The 20339-nt window shown below is 44.0% G+C and overlaps 1 protein-coding gene across 2 annotated transcripts in view; it reads left to right on the top strand.

Annotated features, from left to right (window-relative positions):
• Nucleotides 1-20102, top strand: part of PSPH (phosphoserine phosphatase) — a 31142-nt gene extending 11040 nt beyond the window's left edge. For both annotated transcript variants that reach the window (XM_005697753.3, XM_005697752.3), the window contains exons 2-6: nt 12717-12875; nt 14836-14970; nt 15423-15568; nt 16541-16689; nt 19590-20102. In XM_005697753.3, coding sequence (XP_005697810.1) covers nt 12736-12875; nt 14836-14970; nt 15423-15568; nt 16541-16689; nt 19590-19697 — 678 coding nt within the window. In that variant the 5' untranslated portion in view covers nt 12717-12735 and the 3' untranslated portion in view covers nt 19698-20102. The remainder of the gene's footprint in view (nt 1-12716; nt 12876-14835; nt 14971-15422; nt 15569-16540; nt 16690-19589) is intronic.

Raw genomic sequence — 20339 nt, 5'->3', positions numbered from 1 at the left:
GACTGAGCGACTTCCCTAAGGGGTTGCAGTTGGCCAAGGTCAACTTATCTGAGCACTTCAGTGGAGGAAGATCTGCTTCCTAGTCCGCTCATCTGGTTGTTGACAGGATTCAGTTCCTGGAGGGTTGTTGGACTGAGGGCTTCAGTTTCTCCCTGGCTGTTTGCTGCCAGTTCTGCCACATGCATCTGTCTTAGGGCAGCTACCAACATGGCAGCTGCCTTCCTGTAGAGCAAGGAATGGGGGTGGGGCAAGCATGGAAGCCACATTCTGTTTTTCAAGCGACAACAGGCGCACACACTCTTTGTTTTTTGGCCATGCTACCTGGCTTGCAGGGTCTTAGTTCCTTGACCAGGAATTGAACTCAGGCCCTGGCAGTGAGAGCACTGAGCCCTAACCACTGGACCACCAGGGAATTCCCCTAGGTAAACTCACTTTTAAAAATGCACTCTTTTGTGTGTGATTAGAAATAATTATGGAATCACAGAGGGCTGCAAAGAAATCTACAGGGAAATCTCATGCACTTCTCCTTCTTCCACGTCCCTTCCCCTGAAGCCAACATCTCAAGGAACTGACTCTGGCACAATCCATAGAGCTTGTTCAGATCTCACAGTTGTACACACTCATTTGTGTCAGTCTAATTTATTTTGCAAGTGATATCCTATCACCTCTGCCTCATTCTGTTCACTGGAAGAGAGTCACTAAACCCAGCTCACTATCAAGGGCAGGGGGTTAGAGATGGGTTGGAATAGCAGGAAGTTGGTTCATTAGGTGTTGTTTGTTTGTTTTGGTGTTTTGGCCAAGTTGTGTGGCTTGTGGGATCTTAGTTTCCCAACCAAGGGTCAAACCCAAGACCTCTGTACTGGAAGCACAGAGTCCTAACCACTGGACCTCCAGAGAATTCCCTCTAGGGGCCATTTTAGAGGCTGCCTGCTACAGGAGTGCAATTTTCCTCCTGCATTTTAGAAGAAGTATAGTTTTAGCTTTTTTGTTTAGGTCTTGATTCATTTGGAGTTGATTTTTGGCATTGGACTACAAAAGTTTTATTATTTTTTTTACATGATTTGTCATTGGACTACAGGTTAGAGAAGGATGTACATTTCAGTATTTCTGTATATAATTAAAACTGCTGCTGTTGCTGCTAAGTTGCTTCAGTCGTGTCCGACTCTGTGCGACCCCATAGACGGCAGCCCACCAGGCTCCACCGCCCCTGGGATTCTCCAGGCAAGAACACTGGAGTGGGTTGCCATTTCCTTCTCCAATGCATGAAAGTGAAAAGTGAAACCAGGTAGGATTTCAGTATAATGACTATCAGAGTCTTGTCATTTTCATATTGGTGAAACAAAATAGAAAGAACACTTTAAGTTTTCACATGATTTAATACATGCCCAATTAAAAAAAAAGGTAAGTAGCAATGTATGAATTCTGAATTAGAAGAGAAAAAGAGCCTGCCTTTATAATTAAAAGAATTTCTCCTTTAGATGTAAATGGATCAAAGGAGAAACAATAAACTATATTAAAGAAGCAAATTGGGAGAAGGCAATGGCAACCCACTCCAGTACTCTTGCCTGAAAATCCCTGGTGGGCTACAGTCCATGGGGTTGCTAGAAGTCAGACACGACTGAGCAACTTCACTTTCACTTTTCACTTTCATGCATTGGAGAAGGAAATGGCAACCCACTCCAGTGTTCTTACCTGGAGAATCCCAGGGACAGGGGAGCCTGGTGGGCTGCCGTCTATGGGGTTGCACAGAGTTGGACACGACTGAAGCGACTTAGCAGCAGCAGCTGGTGGTCCAGTGGCAAAGAATCCTCCTGCCAATGTAAGGGACACAGGTTCGATCCTGGGTCTGAGAAGATCCCACATGCCTCCGGGCAAATACCAGTGTGCCACAACTACTGAGCCCAGACTCTGGAGCCCGTGAGCCTCAACTACTGAAGCCTGTACACCTAGAGTTCGCGCTCTGCAACAAGAGAAGCCACCTCAATGAGAAGCCCAAGCACCTGAACAAAGAGTAGCTCCCAATGGCTGCAACTGGAGAAAGTCCAGGCACAGCAAGAAAAACCCAGCAGAGCCAAAATAAAATACATACACACATAAAAAAGTAATTCAGGCTTGAAAAAGAAACAAATAAAAAAGAAGCAAATTGGAAATAGTACCATTCTTGTGCTGCCATTCCGGGCAGTGGGTTGTCTCTCAAGAGGAGCAGCTTCTGGGGAGGGCCAATAGGATGCAGCTCTCCAGGCCTGCAGGGGAGCGGGATTCAGAACACCTGCAGAAGCTCGGCAGTGTGGGGAACATTGCTAGGCTTGCATGCTCAGGTATGAGGCTTTGAGTACAGCTTGTGCTCTTCCTCCTTCTCGGGAGTATTATCCTCTATGACTCTGGTGAGAGAAAGGGGGCACCAAACCCTTTGAGTGCAGTGAGGACTGTATTTGAACCTCCCTGAAGATTTCTTTCCATTCTGTCTTCTTTCCTTTGTCAAGCCCTACTTTGCTCTTTCTTGCTGCTTGTTCTTAACTGCTTCTTTTTGTCTCTTTGTTTCTTCTGAGATTTAGCACCTTTGTCCACTTCTTTTTACAGTTTAAACGATGAGGATAATAATCGGAAGTTGTTGGCTTTGTTCCCTTCTTATGGGGCAGCAGGAGTCCTTTCTGACTATTCTTGGAATGTTGTTGACTTTCCTTGTTTTGAAGACAGCAGGGACCATTTTGTACAGTCTGTAATGTTCCTACGTCGGCTTCTCTGCATTTGTATTTTGTTTTCCCCCAAGATCCTCTTTCCCTTTTTCTCTCCTTTCCCTTGCCTCTGAGCCATGCCCATCAGCTGTAGGTGATTTTCTATCAGATTCGAAGCTTTTTCTGGTTTAAAGCCACAGAAAAGGGTATGTTTCCTCTTCTGTGGAGCTTGAAGGAGGCAGATGTGAAGTATTTCCCAGAGAAAGTAGTCTTAGGAGACTTTGCAGCCAACCTTTCTTTGTTCCAGTCCTACACAGGGAGGATAGTGAAGCCAGACGGTCTCTTTCTTCTCCTGTGTCTGGACCTTGATGTTGATTTCCCCGTTCTTTCTAGGCTCTTACTTTTGCAGAACTCACAAGATCTCTCTTAAAGAAATTTGTAGTCAGAACTTTATGCTGTGTTTCTTTATCCCCCGCCCCCCGGAAAGAAGTGGGAAGAGAAGACCATTGTCTCCTGGGAATCCAGCCCTGGAGAAGCGTGAGTCCGCTCTGTCTGTTGTTCTCATTGTCAATGTAAAGTGTTTATCAGTTATCAGTTTACACTTCACCTGCGTAAAAAGAATTGTCTGCTGTAAAGTGGTACACATACCATCTCGGTTTCCCTGAAGAAGAGCTGTTTTGTTTTAAATCATAAAATGTACTATAAATGCATTGGCAGGAACCCCCATCCTAGTTTGAGGAAGGCTCTTTGACTCTCTGATCCAGAAGCCTCTCAGTCTCCATTCGACCTTGTTTCACTGCTTGGAGGGCCCCAGACAGCCTCACCCCCAGGACCAAAGCCACGCTAGAGGATAACATCTGAGTCCAGGAAGCTTTACTCTGTGGGTTTCCTCAACTTCTGTACCAGCTTATATTTGTTCTTACATAGGTGAAGGTAAGAGGTCAATCCCAGCAAAAGTGGAAGTTGGTGAAGGTGATCTTAGATGTCTCTTGTGAGCCACTTAGATGAGAAGCTGGAAGAGAGTTCTTTGGCATGAGAAAGTTTTTTTCCCTTTCGTCTAACATCAGAATTCCTAAGGTTGGCCTTGTTTTGTACTTTTGGAACTGGGAGTAGGTGACAAGGGGTTGTCAGCTGTGGCTTCTTTACCAGTTGGCCCTCTGCTTCCCCAGGGTGGACCTGCTTGGGGTCAGGTGGGCAGGAGTCCTGTCCTGAGCCCCAGAAAGGCAGTGGTCTAGGGGTTGGGACCAGGCTTGGCAACTGCTGTGTCTAAACACAGACCTTTTCCACCAGGATTTCTTCCACCCCTGTCCTGTCTCCCTTCCTTGCTAGTCTGGATGTGAGGGCTCCAGAGTCCATTCTCCAGCAACAGTTTTTCTGGTGTACACAATTTACTTTGAAGCAACTGAATTTACTCAGCAGATTTCCCTTCCTGCCCCTGGAACTAGGAGAATTTCGAATTTGTATGAATCATGGGTCACTCCTGGTGGATACAATGAAAAAAGAGGGAACCAGAAGTGAACAGGGAGGCAGAGCATTTTACAGTGGGGGCTGCAAAGTGCTGAAGGAAGCTGAATTTGCTCTGTAGTCTAAGCAGGGGATTGTAACCCATGTAAGCTGAGGAGTGGAGGGCATATCCCCTGGCACAAGCATTCTGGGGGCAAGGTTAAGGTCATATAATCTAGCTCTGTCTTCTAGGGAGGGCACGGAGAAAACAATTAGCCTTCCCGGTAGCTTCAGTGTAATCTTTGTGTGTGGCTGTTCGCATAATTAGCACTGTCTTGGGTCCTTGCAGTTTCTCCTATCCTTCTGCTGACCCTACCCAGAACTGTATTGTGCAGTGAATCACTTCTCTGTCGTCAAGGGCTTTGCAGTTAATACACATTGTTTAATAATCATCAGGGCCAGGTAGCTCTACGCTCTGTTAGTCCCCGAACAATGATGAAAACTCTCCCTGACATATTTCCAGCACCCCGAAGACTACTTACCCATTCATCAGTCTTGGCTTAGAAGTGCACGCCCTGTTTCCAAGGACCCTGATTACATGGATCTGCCTGCCTCATTTGTCGCTCTCAAGATGCCTTCTCAGTGTGTGGGTACTTTTTGTTCCCTCTGTCCTCCCACAGTTTGTCTCAAACATCCTGTCTTGGGACCCACAGTGCAACCTACAGGTGTCAGCAGTTCTAAGTCAGGACTACTGTTCATCCGGATTTGTAGAAATCAGTCCTCACTTCATTAGAGGAAATGTATGTTTCCTTTTGTATTTGAGGCTCATGATCTGGTTGAAGCTATTGCTGGTATCAGTGGTTGGAAAGAGGCTCAAGGCTCTGGCTTTTCAAATGTGAGCAATAATGATTTTTCCAGCCATCCAATGAGACTGAGAGCGTCTTGAAGGTGGTGCCCATTCTGTGTTTCCCAGATCATGTGCTGGGCACAGAGTGGCACTGTGCACTGGCGTCACTGTCTTTGAAGAATAGTCTGAATTCTGTTTTTCTCTTTTTTAACATTTGTATTTATTTGACTGTGTTGGTCTTAGTTGCAGCATGTGGGATCTTTCACTGTGGCGCATGGATTCTCCAGTTCTGGCACGTGGATTTAGTCTCTCCATGGCCTGTAGGATTTTAGTTCCCTGACCAGGAATTGAACCCACATCCGCTGCACTTCAAGGTGGATTCTCAACCACTGAACTGCCAGGGAAGTCCCAGTCTGAATTCTTGGTGGAAGTCTTTGACATTTCCTGGATCCATGTTATGTTCTTAACAATGTCTAACTTTACTTAATTCTGCTTAATTTATCCACATCTTGAATGCTGTCCCTGTGCATTTGAGATCCAAATTTCAGTTCTTTGGCCATCACTTAGGAGCTGTATGACCTTGGGTAAAGCATTTCATTCCTTATAGCTCTATTAGTTAATTTGGTAAATGGATGTATCTACATTGTTCCTGTATAAAGGCACAGGACTAGCCCCAGATAAATGGCTTTGAGCTTCCTTCCAACTTTGGAATATATGATGTTAATTCTGTTTCTCTGTTGTAGTCATCATTTCTGGTTAAGGACTTTAATTTTAGGGTAATAGCATATCGAATTGGAATTGTTTAATTGAGAACAGTAATGTACTTGATTCTGTGTTGGGTTCTCATTAACTGCTTAGATTCAGCTCTAATCCCTGAAACATTTCAATTTAACACCCACTGTGCTGAAACAGAAAAGTAATTCAGTCAAGGTCCCCACCCTGAAGGAACTCACATTCTAGGAGAGGAATGGGGGTAATTAATTAGTTAATTATTGGAGGGGATTATAAGGAGATAGTACAGGGAAAATAATTTAATCTGCACCTTGAAGAATAGGAATTTGCCCTTTAAACATGAGTAATTAGGTGATTTCAGGCAGAATAAACAGCATTTGCAAAGATAAAGAGAACTGAAAAACCATGACATGTTTAAGGAGCAAGAAGTCCTCTGTATTCCTTGAGCATAAAGTGTGTGTGAGTGTTTGTGGGGAGAGTAAAGTGGTGGGGAGCAGACTGGTGAAATGGAGAGGATTGGAATCATGAAGGGAATAAATGAATCAAGTAACAGAGATATTATGTTGATTTCTATGCTAATAATGAGAAATGGATAAGCAGGGGCATTCTGAGGTGTGCTGTGATTAACCGGATTTGATTCCACAGTTAGCAGCAGCCAAACCTGAATACAGGCAGGTGCCAACAGTATAGTTAATAAAAGCAAATGACTATGTTAAAAAGAACCTTTGCCTTTTAAGTATATATACTGAAATATTTTTGTATGAAATGATATGATTTACTTTGAGATAAGTCAGATTTGTCTCAAAGATGGAATTGTGTGGGTGTGAGAATGTGATTTGTAATAAACATGTATTTGGACCTGTCCTGTTTCTGACACAGAGCTCCTGTAACCCTTGGAATTTTCCATGATGAATCAGATAAAGATGTCTCTTGTATAAATGAGTGACTTTTGGACCTACCTAAGGATGAAGGCTATTTGCTATGAGAGCCAACCATGTGATGAGAGGGTTGGAACCTTTGGTCCCACTGACATGACCCCGAGGGGCTAGAGGCTGAGCTCAGGCACCAGTGACCAATAATATCATCAAGTGTGCCTTTGTAATGAGGCCTCCTCAAAACCTGCAAAGGACGGGGTTCTAAGAGCTTCTGGGTAGGTGAACACGTGGAGATTTGGGCAGAACAGTGAGCCTGGAGAGGGCATGGAAGCTCCCCTCCCCTCCCACATATCTTTGCCCTGTACATTTCTTTCATTTGCTTTTCCTAAGTTATATCTTTTAATAATAAACCTAGTAAATTTTGTGAGTGCTCTAATGAATTAATTGAACCCAAGGTGGGGGTTGTTGGAACCTCCGCTCTATAGCTGGTCAGTCAGAAGCACAGGTGATGATAATCTGGACTTGTGACCGACATCTGGAGAGAGAGAGAGTATGTGTGTGTCGGGGGTGGAGTGGGGTCAGTCTTGTGGACTAAACCTTTAACCTGTGGAATCTGATGCCCTCTCTGGGTAGATAGTGTCAGAACTGAATTGAAAAGTAGAACACCCTGCTGGTATCCAAGAACTGCTTGAATGTGTTGGAACCCCAACCCCTGTGTTGGAATTGGGGTACAGAACCTTATATTTATAGTGGGGTTGTTGATGAAGTAAGATTTGCTATGATTATTGAAACAGGATGATAAATACGTGGAGTTCATGTATTCATACTTCCTGTTTTGATATGTATGTGAAATTTCCCACGATAAAAAGTTTTTAAAAATTGTTAGTTGTGGGTATGTAATTCACAATTGTATCATTTTATTTATTCATTCAACCTTCAGAAATTAATTGAGTCTCTACTCAAAAAAGTTTCAAAACAATAGGTGTTTTGGAAAATTTTGTATCTTAGTACAAAGAGCTTGCCATCCAGGAGTGAAAGTGATATGCACATAAATCAATATAAGATAAGTTGGAATATTATAAATTCCATATCTTAAAGCAGGTCTCCATAAAGTACTGTGGAAGTTCTGGGAGAGATGTTTTTCCAGCTCAGGGGATCAGGGAAGACTTCATAGTGAAGATGGCATTTGAGCTTTATTCATTTACACACATTACTGAGCCTTGTGTGTGTGCTAAATCGCTTCAGTCATATCCGACTCTTTGTGACCTTAGGGACTGTAGTCTGCCAGGCTCCTCTGTCCATGGGGGTTCTCCAGGCAAGAATACTGGAGCGGGTTGCCATGCCCTCCTCCAGGGGATCTTCCCGACCCAGGGATGGAACCTGAGTCTGTTATGTCTCCTGCATTGGCAGGCAAGTTCTTTACCACTGGTGCCATCTGGGAAGCCTTACTGAGCCTTACTATGTGCCGAGTACCATTCTCAGTCCTAATTATCCAGCAGTGAACAAAGATGATAAAGATCCTACTCCTGTGAAATTTACGTCTTAATGGGAACAGATAGACAACACAGAATAGACATGTGTTATCAGGTGTTAGAAGATGAGAGATGTTACAGAAGAAAAGAAGTAGGGCATCATGAGGGAGATCAGCAATGTCGGGGGTAAGGTCAGGGAAGGGGGTTACAGCGATAAGCAGGGTGGCTGGGTTGACATCTGGACAAACTGCTTCTGAGGGAACTGGCCAAGCGGGTATTCACATGATGAGCATTCCCACCAACGGCAAAGCTAGAGCAAAGACCCTAAGAGGGGAGCCTTCCTGGTGTATTTGCAGAGCAGCAAGAAGACCAGTGAGGCTGGGGCAGAGTGAACAAGGGTGAGAGGGGTAGGAGGTGAGGCCAGAGAAATAATGGGGAGGGCATGCTGGTGGTGGTGGTGCCAGAGTTGGGGGGCAGATCTTATAGGTAATCATAGGAACTTGGGCTTTTACTTTTAGTAAAATGAGAAGCCACTGAAGGATTTTGAGCTAAGATTGTGACATGATTTGGCTTATAGCTTACAGTGATTCTCTGGCTGTTATCTTGAGAGCAGATAGTAGGGGTGGGGACATTTTAAGAGGCTGTTGGTACAATCTTGGCTAGAAACATTGGTGACAGGCTGGAACGACAGCAGTGGATGTGGTGAGAAGCGGTCATACTTTGGTTAGATTTTTTTTAGTTAGCTCTTACAGGAAGAACTGGACTTTCCCGGAGGTCCAGTGGTTAAGGCTTCACACTTCCACTGTAGTGGGTGTGGGTTTGATCCCTTTTCAGGGAACTATGATCCCACATGCTGAGGGGCTAGGCCAAAAAAAAAAAAAAAAATCAAAGGCAGAACAAATAGCATTTCCTGAAAGATTGGATGTGGGATTTCAGGGAAAGAGAAATGTTTAAGGTGACTGAGGAGTGGAATTGCCATCAAGAGAGAGAAGGAAGGCTGCAGGAATGGCAGTTTCGAGGAGGGAAGGGAAGACTGGGGGTTCCGTTTTGGACGTTATGTTTTATGTTTGGGATGTTCACTACTCATCTAAGTGAAGTCAGGTAAGTAGATAGAGTTTAGGGTTTGGGAGAGAAAACTGAGCTGCAGCTGTACATTGGGAGTTACTGTCATAGAGCTGACATTTAAAGCTATGATCTTGGATAAATTCATTCATCTAAGGAGTGACCAGGTGGCGCTAGTGGTAAAGAATCCCCCTGCCAATGCAGGAGACATAGGAAACTCCGGCTTGATCCCTGGGTGGGGAAGATCCCCTGGAGGAGGAAATGGCAACCAACCCACTCCAGTATTCTTGCCTGGGAATTCCCAGAGACAGAGGGACCTGGTGGGCTACAGTCCATAGGGTCACAAAGAGTTGGTCATGACTGAAGTGACTTAGCACTTAGCAAGGAGTGTGTATCGGAGAAGGCAGTGGCACCCAACTCCAGTACCCCTGCCTGGAAAATCCCATGGGCGGCAGAGCCTGGTAGGCTGCAGTCCGTGGGGTCACTAAGAGTTGGACACAACTAAGCGACTTCACTTTCACTTTTCACTTTCATGCACTGGAGAAGAAAATGGCAACCCACTCCAGTACTCTTGCCTGGAGAATCCCAGGGACGAGGGAGCCTGGTTGGCTTCCATCTATGGGATCGCACAGAGTTGGACACAACTGAAGTGACTTAGCAGCAGCAGCAAGGAGTGTATATAGGTAGAGAAGACCAAGGACAGACCGTGGGCTATTACATTAAGAGAACCAACCAGCAAAGAAGCTTAGTCGCCAAGAACAGATATGTGAACCTGGGAAGTTGGTCCTCTAACTTGAGGGGTCAGCTTGAACAAGAACATGATGTTGGGGGTAAAAAACAGATCGTATTGTGTTGGCCAAAAAGTCGATCAGGTTTTTCCATAATCTCTTACAGAAAACCCAATAGATAACCAGTAGCAGATGTGTTTTGTATTTATGTTTTTGAAAAATACTTCTCCTCTTCTATGGAGACTTATTCACATTTAGGTTGATAATGTCAGTGCAGAGTTTTAAATTCTGTTATATAACTGGATTCATTAACTTACCCTCCTCTGCCTGTTTTTAGTGGGACTCCAATGAAATGGATGTTTCCTGTTTGGAGTACTCTTTTGTAAGGGCTCAAAACAAGGATCAGCAAAATTTTTCTCTAAAGGGCCAGACAGTATGTTTCTTTCCAGACCATAATGTCTCTGACACAGCTACTCAGCTAGTCTGCTGCTGTGGGGAGGTCACTATAGACACATAAATGATGAACGTGGCTGTGTTCCTATAACATTTTATTTACAGACACTGAATTTTGAATTTTATGTGACTTGCATGTGTCACAAAATACTACTCTTCTACTTTTCCCAACTATTTAAAATGTAAAATTCATTCTTCACAGGCTGTACAAAAACAGGTGGCAGGCTGCATTTGGCCTATTGGCTGTGTTTTGCTGACCCCTGGCTTGAAAGATTTTTTTTTCCCCCATGTCAACTTTGAACTGAATCATTCTACCAAATGCACTGGTTTGTAATCAGTTACAAAATGGGTTGGCCAGGCTCCTGTGAGTCAGTTGTCAGCCACCGTTTATGCTGATTTGCATGGTCCGTGTACCTTGTACATGACGTATTAGTTTCTTTGATGGGAGAGTGACCCCAGATGACCTCTAGGATCTAGTTCACTTCCAAGACTCTAGTCCATTGATTTTCTTTCTTTTTTAAAAAATAATTTCATTTATTTGTGGCTGTGCTGGGTCTTCATTACCACTTGAGCTTTTCTCTAGCTGTGGCGAGCGGGGCTACTCTCTGTTGTGGTGCCTGGGCTTCTCACTGCAGTGGCTTCTCTTGTTGTGGAGCACGGGCTCTAAGGTGCAAGGGCTTCCGTAGCCGTGGAGGATGGGCTTAGCTGCCCCATGACGCATGGGATCTTCCTGGACCAGGGACTGAACCAGGGTCTCCTGCATTGGCAGGTGGATTTTTTTTTTTTTTTTTTTTTTACCACTGAGTCATCAGGGAAGCCCCAATTTTCTTAAAAAATAAAAAATACTCAAAATTCTTTTGAAACTGTCCTCTGCAGCTTCTGCAGCACTGTGGTCGCTCAGTTCCTCCCTGTGACTTCTCCCTCTCATTCTCCTTCATGGGTTCCTGACTTGACTGTCCTGTTTCTGCGTGCTCTGTCCTCAGCCTTCTTCTTTTTCTCTTTCTCCACTCTCTCTTCCAGCAGTCTGTGGCTTCAGTTACCACCTCTGCACTGGAAGCAAACTCATGTGTATGTTTAGCTCTGACTTCTGAGGTGTAAAGCCTTTCAAGGTTTCCTATTAGCTAAAAGTTCCTCCCCCTGCCCAATATTTGCTTATTTGGCTGCACCAAGTCTTAGTTGCAGCATATGAACTCTTAGCTGAGGTATGTGGCATCTAGTTTCCTGACCAGGAATTGAACCTGGGCCCCCTGCCTTGGAAGCATGGAGTCTTAGCTCCTGGTCCACCAGGTAAGGCCTTCCATTAGCTAGAATGTTAAAATCCAAACTCCTTAAGACCTACCTGGTGGTCCAGTGGATTAGAATTCGCCTACCAATGCAGGGGACACGGGTTCTATCTCTGGTCCAGGAAGATCCCACAGGCCGTGGGGCAGCTAATCCCGTGCACCACAACTACTGAGCCTGAGCTCTTGAGCCTGTGCTCTGCAACAAGAGAAGCCGTGGCAACGAGAAGTCCATCTACCGCAACGAACAGTAGTCCCAGATTGCCGCAACTAAAGAAAGTCTGTGTGAAGCAATGAAGACCCAGCAAAGTAAAAAAAAAAAACAAAAACCTCTTAGCCCGCCCATACTAACTGCCCGTGCACTGCCTGCCAGCTGGCTTGGGCCGTTGGGCAGCTCCCAACTCATCAGCCATCATTCTGCCACCTTGTCTTTGCACATGTTCTTCCCTTTGCCATCACTACCCCCCTCCTTGCTGCCGTTCTCCCTCTGGCTTATTCTCAGGACACAACAAACTGATACCCTTCCCTTTGAGAGCCCATGCAGAAGGCCACTTTGCAAGATTCAGCTCAAATGCCTGTACCTCTTGGAAGCCTGTCTCGTGGACAAGGTTAACCATTTACTCTGTGTGCTCACAGTGTCTTATGTGCATTTCTATTGTAGCACTTGCCTTATTGCTCTAATTGTTAATTGTTAATTCACGTCAAAAGTACGTGAATATTGGTTGACAATCAAATACATTCATAAATTGATAACCTTCACTAGACTTAATTCCAGAATCTGGGTCTTCACTCATCTTTGTAGCCCCAGAGCCTGACATTTAGAAGGGGCTTAATTTGTATTAAAAAAAAAAATGAATGACTTTGATGCAAAATACAATATAGACCTTTTTATGATTATATTCTGTCTGATGCTGGGAAGGATCGAAAGCAAAAGGAGAAGAGGGTGACAGAGGATGAGATGGTTGGATGGCATCACCAATTCATTGGACATGAACTTGGGCAAACTCCAGGAGATAGTGAGGCATAGGGAGGCCTGGCATGCTACAGTCCCTGGGGTTGCAAAGAGTCAGACAGGACTTAGCAACTGAACAACAACAACAAATGATTATATTTTATGTCTTTAAATAGATTCATCTTTTTCTGTTGTAGGAGGAAAATTCTTCCAAAGATGGTCTCCCATTCAGAGCTGAGGAATCTTTTCTGTTCAGCCGATGCAGTGTGCTTTGATGTTGATAGCACCGTCATCCAAGAAGAAGGAATTGATGAGCTGGCCAAATTCTGTGGAGTTGAGGATGCCGTGTCAGAAATGTAGGAACAGTATTTATTCACCTTATGAAATGATAGAGGATTGCAAAAGAAGAGTGACTTTTGAATGACGCACAGGACCAGAGCCACAATTCCCTGATTTTAGTCCCTTCCTATGAAACATGGGCACTAGGTTATTTTCTTCCATCACTTAGAGCTGAATTTGTTGGTATAGTACATCATCCAACCATCCATTTATATAAATATATATATATATATGTGTGTGTGTGTGTATGGGCTTATATAAATCTATGTGTGTGTGTGTGTGTGTATGGGCGTCCCCGGTAGCTCGGCTTGTAAAGAATCCACCTGCAATGCCGGAGACCTGGTTCGATTCCTGGGTTGGGAAGATCCCCTGGCGAAAGGATAGGCTACCTGCTCCATTATTCATGGGCTTCCCTGGTGGCTCGGATGGTAAGGAATCTGCCTGCAATGTGGGAGACCTGGGTTCAATCCCTGGGTTGGGAAGATTCCTTGAAGGAGGGCATGGCAACCCACTCCAGTGTTCTTGCCTGGAGAATCCCCATGGACAGAGGAGCCTGGTGGGCTGCAGTCCATGGGGTCACAAAGTTGGACATGACCGAGCAACTAAGCATAGCATATATATATATATATATATATATATATATATATATGTATGTATGTATGTATGTATATTTGGCCATACTACATGGCTTTCAGGACCTCAGTTCCCTCCAACCAGGGATCAAACTTGTCTCCCTGCAGTGGAAGCATGGCATCCTAACCACTGGACTTTTGGGGAGTTTCCCGTTTATACACATATTTATGCCCCCAAAGTGTATATATAACACTAACATATACACTGTGACAAATAAATATGGATGACACACCCTTAGCTTGGCCAGGGGAATGATGACCACAAATAACCAAAGAAGATAACCTAGCAAAAGAAGATGATAACCTGACCAAAGAAGATAATCTCCAGGGGTCCAGTGCTTTGTGTCATGGTTGAAAGTATGGCCTTAGAGCTTTGCTAGAAAGCTAGTTTTGGTTCAGAGTCTCCACGGATGCCCGGGTGAGAGTTCCTTCCTCCCTTCTGCTCTCCCCTGTGCCACCCACACTCACCAGGTCCTAGACCGTTTCATGTTCAGTTTCATCTGATGCAAACATGCCTGGCCTAGTAAACCAAGCTGTACGATTTAGTTTATGATAGCAGCATCAGAGCTGCTCCAAAATGTATATAAATCTTCTTTGGTTATTTGTAGATTTATATGTATATATGCAAAAATATATGCACACTATTCTTACATCATCTATGACATTTTTTTATCTGTATACTTTAAAAATTATCGCTGGTTTATTTTGGCTGTGCTGGATCTTTGTTGCTGGGCATGGGCTTCTGATTACAGTGATTTCTCTGGTTGTAGAGCACAGGCTCTAGGGCAGGCTTCAGCAGTTGCAGCTCCTGAGCTCCAGAGCACCAACTCAATAGTTGGGGCTCACGGGCTTAGCTGCTCCACAGCATGTGGTATCTTCCTGGACCAGGCATCAAACTGGTGTCTTCCACACTGGCAGACGGATTCTTTACCACTGAGCCACCAGGGAAGCCCCTGTATACTTTTCTTTGATGCGATTGTTTTTAACATGCTAAATTATATATGTGTGTATGTGTGTGTGTGTATAAAGAGTACTGGCCTTTAGTCTCTTTCTTGGTTTACGAGTGCTCACGGCTTCTAAGGAAGGTACCTGTGGATAGTACATGCGTTTTTCTCAGCTCACTGGATGGTGTATTTGTGGATGCAGAATACTAATGTGATTCTCAAGCAAACCCTCCATAGTTTATCCCTGGCCCCACTCACTCCCATGGCAACGTAGCACATCTGTTGTATGGTGGGGCACCGTCCTTGTGGATGGACCTTGTGAGGAGCTGGGGAGGGTGGGCATGTAAACTTTGACGACTGCTGACTTGGCTGGCTTGATTGTTGGGTCTTCCTCCTCCTAGGACACGGCAAGCCATGGGCGGGGCAGTGCCTTTCAAGGCTGCCCTCACACAGCGCTTAGCTCTGATCCAGCCCTCCAGGGAACAGGTGCAGAGGCTGCTAGCAGAGCACCCCCCGCACCTGACGCCCGGCATAAGGTAAGGGATGGCCAGGCTGGGTACACTGCCTCTCCATCAGCACCTGCGTTTGGGGGCATGTGCTTCATTACCGTAGAGCTTCTGTGTGGTTCTTTCGGTACTTGTGAATGGTCTTGTATGGCTGGTTGGTCCTGCCCATGTCTGCCTTCCCTCTCTCCCAGCAGAGAGCCAAAATCTCCTCTTCGTCTTGTGTTTCTAGGTCCATGGGCAGAACAGAGTTGTGGAATGGTTTCCTAAAGCAGTCAAGCCCCACCCACTAATTTCTAAGTGGGTTTAGAAAAACATATGTGGAGCATTAATTCACTAGGCGATATACCTTGTGTGATGTACCTTGGACAGATGCATTAGGAGAAAATACATATTTGAGTTTCCTTTTCACGTCTCCTGTTTTCACTTTTGTATTGATCAGCATTTGGTATTTGCAGTTTCCTTTTTTTCTTTTTTTTTTACAGGGAGCTAGTAAGTCGCCTACAAGAACGAAATGTTCAGGTTTTCCTGATATCTGGTGGCTTTAGGAGCATTGTGGAGCATGTTGCTTCAAAGGTCAACATTCCATCAACCAATGTATTTGCCAATAGGCTAAAGTTCTACTTTAATGGTAAGACTTTCATGGTCCCATTTTCCCCTCTAATCAGTTTTAGCATTTAATGTCTGTTGGAATGCAGCTTCAGCAAGGTGGTGTTGGAGTTGAATGCTGAGATAGAGGGTTCTCTTTACTGATGTCTTTCACACCTTGGTACCCTTTACTCTGCAAGATGCACTTGGGCATCATCTCTCCTACCTTCAGTATCCATAAGATCATCTATCTGTATATACAAGTCTGCATTTTAGTAAATAATGTCATGTAACCCCTATGGCTTATTTTGTTATTCAGTATATTTCAGTTTTATGAAAGCTCTCATGTATTGAGCCAGTTTGGCTCATGTGTTTGACTCAGGAAGGAGAGTTAATTTGTGAGCAAGTCACTGCACTATAGCTGCCTTTGGAAGTGCCTCCTGGCCCCACTCTGGACCATCACAGAGGCATAGCTGTAATCTTCTCGTCATCTTAAGATGTCCCCAGTTATGTCAGGGGGTGGCTGGCATTCTTAAAACCAAATGGTATTAATTAAAAACATTTAAATGTGTTACTAGAACACTTTTGAAGAGTTAATAAGATAGAGTTAATTTAAAAAAGAGTAGAGTATAAGTGTATTAATTACTGTAAGATGGAAATAATCCATCAAATATAAATTAGAATCTCCTCTTAGAAGAAATTATATAATAACATGTTTTAAATTAATATATCACTGTTTCATGGTGTTCTGCCATTTCAATAAGTTTTGAGACTTGCTATACTAGAAGATAAAACCAATTAACATGCAAGATGTTTATCACCTAAAGGAATAACCTTGACAAGAAGTTTGTGATTTAAAAGCATAGCTTGTTCATTCTGAGAAATAAGTGTGGAAGTCCAGGCTGTGTTACTTTATCAAAGGCCATTTTTAGCTTTGCCAGTGGTATGTAAATGAGGATATCATCTATGCAAAAAAGTGGCCCTACTGATCTAATTCTGTGGATCTGTTTTATAGGTGAATATGCAGGTTTTGATGAGACTCAGCCAACAGCTGAATCTGGTGGGAAAGGAAAAGTTATTAAGTTTTTAAAGGAAAAATTTCATTTTAAGAAGATCATCATGGTGGGAGATGGAGCCACAGACATGGAAGCCTGTCCTCCCGCTGTATGTATTAAGCATACTAGTTTTTTTGCAGTTTGTGAGAAGGAAACAAAATCCTGTATCACCATAAAACAAAAAACCAAAATAAATAAAACACAGTCAGTCTCGCTATATTAATTGACTTTTTGCAAACCCAAGGAAGGTTGCAAATAAGGAACTTAAACCCCATTTAAAACTTCCAAAGACCCCTTGTCCCTGCAGTATGGCTGCTGCCTCTTAGCCCAAGTATGTGCTCAATGAGGTTTGGCTTCATTTCCACAATTGATGCAGCTCTTATACTACAACCAGAATCTGTGTTTTATATTTGATAAACTATTTCCTCATACATTATCTCATTTAATCTTCATAACAGCCCTGTGAAGTAAAAAGTATCATCTTTTCCTTTTTACTGATGGGGTAACTGAGGGTCTTGGAGATTCGATGCCATGCCCATATTAAAGCATTTTATTCTACTTCTGCATTTACATTGCTTTCTGAGACTAGCGGGAAACAAGTGCTCTGTGTGTGCGCGCGCGCGTGCTCAGGCGCTCAGCTCTGTCCGACTCTTTGGGACCCCATGGACTGTAGCCAATACCTTAAGTATCACATGTCCATTTCGCATAGGACTGTGACTCTAACATTTCGTTCTACCTTAAAAAAACTGAACCAGAAATATAGCGGGGAACGTTTCGCTACCTAGTTTCCTCAGATCTAAAAATAACATCTGTCTGTCAATGATTAATCAAAAGTGGTTAAAGAATTTTTGGGGATCCTTTTAACATTACTTGAGTCAGTTTGAAATAATGCGTTCTTAAATGATTTACGGCCAATGTCAGGGTCGACTAAGTACTGGAAGCCAGGCTAGTGGATATCAGAGTACAAGGCGTAAAATGCAGGGTTCTCTCTGGGGCCCTGAGTCCCGGTATCCAAGAAGGACAGACTTACAAAGTACAGAAGATCCTGCCGGTCAGAAGGTGACACAGCTCGACTGAACCAAGGGAAGGTGGTGTGTGTGCAGGTCTGTAGCCCTAGAAGGTTGTCCGAGGAATCTGCGCCCTAATGAAGGGGTTCCCCAACCTTTGTGGCACCAGGGACCGGTTTCGTGGAAGACAGTTTTTCCACGGACTGGGGGTTAAGGGGTGGAGGATGGTTTCTGGGTGATTCAAGGGCTTTGCTTTTATTAATGCCGCCACTGACCTGACAGAAAGTGGAGCTCAGGAGGAGTGCAAGCAATGCGGAGCGGTTTGTAAATACAGATGAAGCTTCTCTCGCTCTCCTGCTGCTCACCTTCTCCTGTGTGCAGTACCAACTGCATGGCCCGGGACTGGGGAGCTCTGCCCTAAAGGGCAGTTAGCAGTCGCCATGTGGAAGCCAGGCAGAACTTGGTGGGGAGGGCTCCCAGAGGGAAGGGAAGCAGCAGAGCACAGTCCTGATGTACTAGGCGCAGTCTCGGGCTGGCCAGTGGGCAGGGAGGTGTGGGAGTGGGCTTTCTCTTCAGCAAGAGAAGAAGACCCCACGCGCTAGGCTCTCTGGTGTTACCTTTGGGTCATGGGAAGTCCTGGAAGCCTCTGGACCAAGAAGGAACAAGTCAGGGTGTTAGGACAGTGGAACTGGTGCTGGCCTGCAGAGGGCTGCCGCAGAGGCAGGGGTTCAAGAGGCTTGATTTATCTAAATGTAAGAATCTACTTATTTTCCCCCATTGTATGGTATGAAAATAAAAATGAAGAGAAAGGGCAAGTAAGATAAACCTGTACTTCTAAATCAGTGTATATTGTGTCTGTGTCCTGGCAGAAAAAAGAGAAAATACCACTTAAAAAGACCATTAACTATGGGATTTCCCTTGGAGAAGGGCATGGCAACCCATTCCAGTATTCTTGCCTGGGAAATCTCGTGGACAGAGGATCCTGGTGGGCTACAGTCCATGGGGTTGCAAAAGATTCAGACACAACTTAGTGACTAACAGCAGAGGCTTCCCTGGTGGTCTGGTGGTTAAGACTGCACTTTCCAGTGCAGGCATATGGGTTTGATCCCTGGTCGGGGAACTAAGATTCCACATGCTGTGAAGGTGCAGCCAAAAAAATTTCAAAAGATCATTGACTAAAAGAAGGTATCACTGAGAAGAAATGAATGAAATAACGCACCTTTAAATCATTCTACCAGTGAAAAATAAGAGTGCTGCTAACATACTCCGGGGTTGTCATCTCCTTCAGCCCAGGATAACAGGCCTCCCTTCTTTCTTTGAAATTGAATGTGGATGTGATTGCCACCCAGTTTAGAACTCAGATGTTTACCACCTGGTGTGGTTTTATTTACTTTTTAAAAAATATTTATTTGGCTGTGCTGAGGCTCCGTTGTGGCACCTGGGATTTTCAGTTGCAGCAAATGGGATCTAGTTCTCTGACCAGATATTGAACACAGGGCCCCCTGCATTGGGAACATGGAGTCTTAGCCACTGGACTACCAGGGAAGTCCCTATTTTAAAAATATATATATCAATATATATTTGGCTGTGCAGGGTCTTAGATGTGGTGTACAGGATCTAGTTCCCTGATCAGGAATTGAATCTGGGCCCCCTGCATTGGAAGTAAGAAGTCTTAACCACTGGACCACCGAGGGAAGTCCCAGGTTTTATTTTTGTAAGCAGTTGTCTTGATTTTCTGAGGACTTCAGTTCTTCTGAAGCCCACAGTGTTCAGCTGAATGCTTCTGCTGCAGTGGTGGTCAGACTTATTTATTCGTGTGGTGGGAGGAGGGGAGGAGGTGAGCAGGTTCACAGGGAGCTGGGGAGGGAGGCATCCCAGGTGATGCTGGGCTCACTTGTCTTTGTTCAGTTTCTTCTTTTCAATAATACTTATTTCCCTAGGCTGCTGCTGTCTCTCTTTCTGTCTCTCCTTATAAACTATTTCCCTTTGTTTCTCTTCTTAGGATGCTTTCATTGGATTCGGAGGAAATGTGATCAGGCAGCAAGTAAAGGATAATGCGGAATGGTACATCACTGATTTTGTAGAGCTTCTGGGAGCACTGGAAGAATAAGATCCACTTTTATAAAGTTCATAACTTCAGGTTAATTTTTAAAAGTTATGCAGTTTGATACTGTTTGCTTCCAATTGCTGATTACAACCCAATCTATGAATTTGGTATTGATTATCTGTACCTCCCAGTGAACGATAGTTAGGGCTCATAACATTGTGATTTGTGTTTTTAAACTGTAGTTCCAGTATTATTATGACCATTTAATTGCCTGGAGAGTTTTATAATCTGAATTCTTTATCATTCTATCAATTCTTTATCAATCAATTCTAGCTATGTTTGATTTGAAGCCTTTGGAAGGTGGATGGTAAATTAAAGATCTTCACTATTGGGAATGTGGATTAGGCAGCTTTAAATGAAATTGGTTTTCCCTTTATATATAAATAAAAGTTTATCCATATATCAAAACAGATTTGTAGTTTTTTTTTTTTTGTTTGTTTGTTTTTGAGCCACACCACTCAGCTTGTGGGATCTCAGTTGCCTGACCAGGGATTGAACCAAGGCCCTTGGCAGTGAAAGCTCAGAATCCTAACCACTGGACTGCTAGGGAATTTCTGATTTGTCGAATTTTAATTCTGCCTATCATGTATTTCAGTATCCAGTATTTCAGATACTTTAAGTATTTGAGTAGAAACAACCTCCAGG

Source organism: Capra hircus, chromosome 25 (assembly GCF_001704415.2).
Source record: "Capra hircus breed San Clemente chromosome 25, ASM170441v1, whole genome shotgun sequence".
Classification (NCBI taxonomy): Eukaryota; Metazoa; Chordata; class Mammalia; order Artiodactyla; family Bovidae; genus Capra; species Capra hircus.
The sequence above is the reverse complement of the archived record's forward strand: the minus strand, read 5'-3'. Positions and strand labels throughout refer to the sequence as shown.